Source organism: Macrobrachium nipponense, chromosome 5, assembly GCF_015104395.2.
Source record: "Macrobrachium nipponense isolate FS-2020 chromosome 5, ASM1510439v2, whole genome shotgun sequence".
NCBI classification, from domain to species: Eukaryota; Metazoa; Arthropoda; class Malacostraca; order Decapoda; family Palaemonidae; genus Macrobrachium; species Macrobrachium nipponense.
The window spans coordinates 132,954,756-132,962,519 of NC_061107.1; the positions used below are offsets into that span (position 1 = coordinate 132,954,756).

At 38.4% G+C, this 7,764-nt stretch overlaps 1 protein-coding gene across 1 annotated transcript in view; it reads right to left on the minus strand.

Moving 5' to 3' along the window:
* LOC135215653 (sodium- and chloride-dependent GABA transporter 2-like) overlaps positions 1 to 6,792 on the minus strand; it is a 21,796-nt gene extending 15,004 nt beyond the window's left edge. The window contains exon 1 of the mRNA XM_064250581.1: positions 6,340 to 6,792. Coding sequence (XP_064106651.1) covers positions 6,340 to 6,484 — 145 coding nt within the window. The 5' untranslated portion in view covers positions 6,485 to 6,792. The remainder of the gene's footprint in view (positions 1 to 6,339) is intronic.
* Positions 6,793 to 7,764: the final 972 nt, after the last annotated feature.

Consider the following 7,764-nt stretch of genomic DNA (forward strand, 5'->3'; position numbering starts at 1 on the left):
ACGCGTCCAAGCCGTTTGTTTTTGCATTTGATCAATGATAGATGTAGTACGTAGGTGGCACTATATCTCGGCGGGAGACTGTGTGGCAACTGCTCGCCTATTCTTGGATAATAAAACGAAGAATGTCATAAAAGTTTAGTTCCAATTCTGTTCTACTATAGATTTATTATTTCTATATACTTTCAAGTTTGTACTAACGAAAGCGAAATTGAAGGACTAACTGAGACGCCACCTTTGACCGAGAGAGGGAAGAGCCAGACCTCTGACTGCTAGACTACCGGAGATCATATGACGTCACGGAAACTTCCCTTACCACCAGGGCGCAGCCAATGAGGGAAGAGGAAACTCAGTCAACCCACCGAGCCCGGAGCGAGGGTTGCAACGCTGCCATGTGATGTGAATTCTCTTTAGAGCCTTTTCTTATGTGCATATATCTATACCTATATATATATATATATATATATATATATATATATATATATATATATATATACATACATACATACATACATATAAAGCTACTAAAAATCACACCCCATTGATTATATGTAAATCTGTTGATGTTAGTACAGATAGGCATAATGCAAAGACAGTGTTTCCTAAATTTTTTTTCATACGTCTTTATTAGGTACGGAAAAGTCTATGGTATATGGCAAAGCCTTAAACGAGCTAGAATAGAAGGTTTGCCCTTTCGACTGTATGCTTGTCATTCACTGCCTTGGATTATAAACAGCATCATTTTCCTTCTAGTGACTGCGAGTAGCCTATAAGTTTTATCATGAGAACATCGAAATCCCTCTGCTTTCCACGTGAAATAATATTACAATTCAGTATCTATATACTCGTCCTTATTACATCACACTAAGAAAATATTAGCTCGATATTTAAGTGGAATTAGTCGAAGACGAATGTCTTGTAATAACTCACTTTCAAGTTTAGATTGATTCTTTTTAGAAGAGAGAATGTTTATCTCGTAATATAGGTTTTCCGCCTTTTTCTCTCATTCCTGTTTATTTTTCCCTCGCTGTTATTTTCACGACGTCATCCCTCTTCGTCCCCCAATTTTGGCATTTTTAACCGGCTTGGCATCACATCCACCTTTGTTCCCATATGTCGATCAATGTAGTGACTAGCTTGTTGCATAACGAATTCGCCATCTGCGTTTTACGCTTCTTTCCGAATTCGTATTTGCACAGGAAGGAAGACAGCCATTGAACTCATCTTAACCATTCTTGGTCAGAAAACTAAAGTAACAGAGAAGCAAAAGATGTGGAAAATAAAAGGAGAGAGAGAGAGAGAGAGAGAGAGAGAGAGAGAGAGAGAGAGAGAGAGAGAGAGAGAGAGAGAGAGAGAGAGAGAGAGAGAGAGAGAGCTATCAATGTAACAAAAGTGGAAAATGCTTCTTCAATTGCACTCGTTCATAGTCATAGACATCTATCCACCCGTGTTTGGATTTCGACTCAGGATCCAGGGAAAAGATTCTAAGTTTATCTCACACTTTCCTTTATCATGGCATTATTGGATGAAAAAAAAAAGATCAGTTATAAGAGTTGAATATCATTCATTGCCGGTTGTTGATTACACTATTTACATATGTATAAACTGAAAATACAGGGGGATCATAGCAGCCATTACTGAATGAGACTAGATTAGAGTATTTGAGTTGCCAATGTAGTACGTCTAATGAAAATCAGACGCCTGTATTTGCTTCTACTGTTTTATCAGTTACCGGCAGGCAAGTCAGACTCAAAGCACAAGAGCCATCTTTCTTCTAACTAGTAATTCATCAATATATTACAAAGATATAGAAGGACTTTACGTACAGTACTTCTCAAGTCACTGAAATGTATTGAATGAAGGAATGGAGTTTGATCTTTACCACTTTACTATGATAAGACTGATAAGGAGAAGTGTCCCCTTAGGTATCAACAGGTCTCTCTCTCTCTCTCTCTCTCTCTCTCTCTCTCTCTCTCTCTCTCTCTCTCTCCCTCTCTCTCTCTCTCGTAATGCCCTAGAGACAGGGTTTATCGGGTTCTTGACGGAGGGTTTACATAACTTCAACTTTCTTGGTACACGTGGACAATTTATGCATATGGATGTGCACAAGCCCGTTATAATTCGTATTATGAAAATTGATAATTTTAAGAGAGAAGTGCATGTTGGCATTGTATTATTCAAGACAAGCCCCTTCATATGACGACGTTAATAATGATTCTTTTAGAGAAATTGCAACAACTGATTGTAGTCCATCAAGAACCGGGTTACCGGTATTACTAGCAACAGTGAGGCCATCTCTCTTGACGCACCACAAGAGCAGATGGGTCACAGGGAACGTGAAATGCCAACGTTCAGTTCTCGGGGTCACCATTTTTTTTTTTTTTTTTATGCAAGTATATTCCTGAATGACAATGCATGCCCAGTAGAGTTATATCTATCCTACCACGCTCAAGGAAAGGCGTGCAAGACAGCTATTGAATAAAATGAACTTGACAACCAACCGCAAGAAGAGTGAGTGACGAAGCTTCTTTCCATGGAACGTGAGGAGAAAGTCGTTCAAGTGTCGTTGGGTTCGCTAAAGCATTGCAAGGTCTTTTAGCTAGTTATTTTGATATTTCAGTAACAAGAAAACACACACATACTCTCTTGCTTTTCCCCACCCTCCTTTATTCTCAAAATGAGCTTTTCAGGATAAAAAGACGGAGAGGAAAAGAGAGGAAACTGATTTTCTTTCGTGAGTAAGGTGCGAGAAACCACAAAGCCGTGAAGAAGAGCGAGTCAAATGACTACCGGACAAGTTTCAGACGGTCAAAATCTGAGTGTTCATTACGTTAATAAAGTGAACAGTGCACCTCATTGAAAGAAACAAACGTTCAGTAAACTTGCATGAGTTGCTTTAAAGGTAAAACTTTTTAAATACTTCTAAATATTCATTGAGATAATTTTACTCGATAATGAGTTTAATTTCTTCATGTAGTCAATAACTTTATTAGTATGGAAGGTCGTATACATTTCAAGAAATCTAAAGCAAATGGGTCTCTTTAGCTGAAAAAGCTTCCAGTACAAATAAAAATCGAAATCCAATCTTCCTAAAATTAAACCAGTTGTTGCTGATTAGTGTCAGTGCATTGAACCAGTAGTTCTTTTTTATTCTTTACCTTGTTAGTTCTAAGTCTGAAGGTAGCTTATCAATACAATTTCCTCTTACACTTGACGTCCTCTTCTCTTTACCTGACTCATTTAAGAATAAATCACATGCTTTTATTTTACCACAAACTTACATGCCAAAGAAAAAATAACTGAGATATCAGTAATTTACAAAGAAGAATCAACCAATTCCACCATAAAATTAGGGAAGAAAAAGATTGCCATTTTTCATTTTTTACGTTTGACTGAGAGAAAGAGCCCAGAGGTCTTCTGTTTGGGTAGGTCAGGTAAAGAGGGAAAGTAAAATGGGTCAGCTGTTTGGGTAGGTCAGGTTGAGACGGAAAATGAAATGGGTCAGCTGCTTGGGTAGGTCAGGTAAAGAGGGGAAAATGAAATGGGTCAGCTGTATGGGTACATCAGGTAAAGAGGCAAAATGAAATTAGTACTAGGTTACTTAAAGGTTTCTTTTATTTTCACGATTGTTCAGGAGATTGAATACGTTAAGTAGAAGGTCGAATTGCTCCAGGGTGTGATTTAATAAACTGAATTAGAGTGGCAGCCATGCAGTTTTCAATTATTACATTGGTAACCAGGTGGGCAGCAAGATTTGGAAAGTGGGAAACATAAGATTTACTTGATTTTTCCTAAAACTTGAGCATCGATTAACTGTGATTTTCGTAAATGAAACCTTTCATGAATCCAAGCAGGAATGTTATTGATGCAAGTCGAAAGTCTAAGGGGATGAGAATTCATAATTCACTTACAGAGTTTCAACAGGGTGCAACAAAGCAAAAGCTAGACATTCACTTGACAATCAACAGGAAAACAAGAAGTGCCTAGCGATTTATATAAGTGTGAACTCAATAGAAATTTATGAACCGCTTCAATACCCTTACAGAAACTGCTGGACTCTGCATTTAGTGTGGAATAAATGAGAATTAATACGGTTCTCGATAAACCAGCATGAGAGAAAAGTACCTTCGCGTGGCGTTAGGACACTTTTCAAGTATCCTATGAGCACAGCGCAGATCAATACCGGCGTAACAAGATGATGACATAAGTCCGTAAGTTTTATTTCCATGCCCTTGCCCCGTTCTCTCTCTCTCTCTCTCTCTCTCTCTCTCTCTCTCTCTCTCTCTCTCTCTGTTATTATCTTTGCTCCTTTTATTTTGATAATGTAAACCAATCATGTTTGTCAGACTAAGGAAATCTTAGGGGATATACAAAGATTAAAGCGATAAAGGACTTATCTCTCATTTTGCTTCATTATCACGGTATAGCACACAATAGTCCTTCACATACTCCCACGCACACAGAAGGAACTCTTTTTAATTACCAATTAACTGAAACTAACAAGGCAAGTGGGATAATTTTCTCCTGGATTCGTAGTCTGTAAAAAACGCCTGAAGATGCTAAGCCTTCAGCCAAAAAACTGTTGTTCGAGAGATCTGCTGATACGCATTAGTCTACGTATGCGTCTACACTATGAACTTAAAATATACTAGAAATCAAAGAAACAAATATCACGGATAAAGTACTAATGCTATGAAGATCTTGCTTGCTTAAATTTAGATAAAGGAATAGAAAACAGATTCTGGGAAAATGATAAGTTCTTGCTGCATAATGAAACAATGTCTTCGAAAACACTTGCATGATTATATATAACTTTCACCTGAATCAACAACATATCTGAAATCGAGACATATTAGATGATAAGAAATCGTCCCCTAATTCAGATAGCACAATTCAGTGGTAAACAAGCATAACAAAATCATGGGCTAAATGGTAAAACTTCAAAGCATAAGAGAAAGTATGAGGTGCGGTATCAAACGAAATTAAGGACATTAGAAAAATTATAATGAGCAGTCTTGAAGTTCACTAGCCAACGCAATAAAGAGATATTCATTTCAAAGGAACATAAACATATAGGAACAAAACTAAGAACAAGAGGGTGCGAACGTCACCAAAGACGGAAATAAATAAATAAAAAAAGGAAAAGGCCGTCTTCTAACGCGACCTTGAAAACGAGCGAAGTGCCGCCTGTTGCCAGCAAACGCTGTGCTGGTCTCACTTGGCAAAGAGAACTATTAGTGGGGAAGGGAAGGAGGAAGCCAAGATGTGGGAGACAGATTTCCTGCGTCTTCCAACCGTTAGGCTTATGGCCACCCCGGATGCCGGGCGATTGGAAGAGACGGGGCTTGAACTCGACCGTGACCCATTTCTATTCAAAGGCTAATCATCGCTATGGATGTTAGGCAGTGCGCTTTGTAGTAGAGTTTTAGGAGAAGAGTAATTAAAAAATAAATAAATAACAGTGTATGTCATTTACTGATACTTTAGCGGTAACACAGATTTTATAAAAAAATCTACGAAAATATTTGTTTTTCTGTCTTGGCAAGGTACATTCAAGGTAGCTTTCGTAAAGGGATTTTTATATCTGCATGAATAACTTTCCAATAAGAAAAAACTTCGTCACTAAAATAATGGAAAATAATGCAAAAATCCTAAAAAATAAATGACTGTATACGTCGTTTATTGTGTGTATCAGAAATACGATTATTTGGGAAAATTCACCAAATGCAGCTCATTTCACTTCAGTTCATTCGGAAAGACAAGGAGTACAAGTGGCACTAATTAATTCAGATTATAGTATAAGACTTCTTTACAGTAAATGAAAAAAGAATTCACGATCTGTTAACGATTCTGCTTTTAATGTGTTTTAAGTTACCCATAGTTCCTATCGCAATATTGAAACAAGTTGGTTTTTCATTTGCTAAATGGTCTATAACTCGTATAGAATACTGAGTAACTTTGATTTCCAGATAATTTTTGTTAATTCTCCTAGTAACGATTCTTACAAATAATGTTGAGATGCAATAATGCTTTTGAAAAGTTGTATTTCATATAGAAAACGTCATTTACTCTAGAAGCATTCCGGATTCACTTTTGCGTTTAATAATGGAAAAACGCTAGTAAAGCGTAACGTGTTGTAAATTCCGTTATATGAGTCAATCATTCAAATGGTAGAAAAATGATAGACATCTTACTACCCTAACAACGTACTCAATATCACAACGGTAAACCCCTTTTTACGCTTCCATCGCCGACATAGTAAAGATGAAGGGCCGAGAGAGAGAGAGAGAGAGAGAGAGAGAGAGAGAGAGAGAGAGAGAGAGTTACGTAACGCAGACTCACCGCCTCCATTCTTGTAGCACAGGTAGGGAAACCGCCAAACGTTGCCTAGACCAACACAAAAGCCGATGACCGAAAGCAAGAAGTCGAACTTCGAACTCCACTGCTCCCTCTCCTTGGCTTCGCCCTTCTTCAGGTCTCCTGTCATAATGCTTGACTTAAACGAAATCTTTTAACGTCAAACTTCACTAAAAACAACAGTTCTTCTTCTATCAGGTACTCAAAGTTGATGGCCCAGAATGACGAATAACTGGTAGCGAATCAGTGTCAGCAAAGAATATGTCTTTTAATGTTATAAAAGAAGGATGTCAGATTGGCTTCTTCACCCGATCACCGCGAGCAGATAACAGCCGAAAGTCTCACTGACTGAAGCGGCGACTAACAGCACTCCACCTGAATTGTCTTTCGTCATCTGAGAGCCAGTGCCACGCTTGTGCCAGTTCTGAGGTTCGGCCTGACGCGCGCTCGGTTTTATTCTGGCGATACGAGGAGTTGCCAGATGCAATCCCAGGGCTAGTTGGAAACTACACGGGTGCTGTCTCCCCGTGGGCAAACACGCACAAACTCACATACACGCGCGCGCGCACTAACACACGCACAAACACACACCCACTTGGAGGAATTACCAGTGCATCATTCACATTTGCCGGCAGCTTACATTCTTCTGGCTGGTGGTACACATAGAATTAATTGTGTACAATAGTGACTTTCTATCTGTTTTCAAAATGAGCCATTCGGGCCATGGCGCCTCCTTAACTAGGTTGTAATCTATCATAGAGTCTCAGTTACTAACCTCTTTGCAGGATCTTTTGATGACAGTAACGACAGACCAAAATGTTAGCATTCAAAATGAGATATAATTTTATACTCAGCTGATTTGATCAGGAATTCAGGTCCACTCTCTCTCTCTCTCTCTCTCTGTCTCTCTGATAATTACATATATTGAGCAGGAACACGGATTAATGAAACGAAGAAATAAAAGTATCCTGTAATAATCTCTCTCTCTCTCTCTCTCTCTCTGTCTCTCTCTGTCTCTCTGATAATTAAATATATTGAGCAGGAACACGGATTAATGAACGAAGAAATAAAAGTAATCCTGTAAATAATCTCTCTCTCTCTCTCTCTCTCTCTCTCTCTCTCAGATAAGCAAGTGAATACACGAAACAAAATTATTTATGAACAAAAGAGTAAAAAAAAAGTACTACATCTGTCTCTACAAATGACGATAAACCACTTATTTTCCTTTATGACTGTTGATGACAAACTTCTTTAGACCAGATAGCGGGGGGATGGGTTCCTCTCACTAGTTCACTAGTCCTACAACATTGTTTTTCAGTGTTCTTTGTCAGCACACGGACTAGAGCTCTGGTCTGAATGCCTTTAACACGTGATCGGTTATTTCTTTATTCTTCTGATCTTATTTGCCTC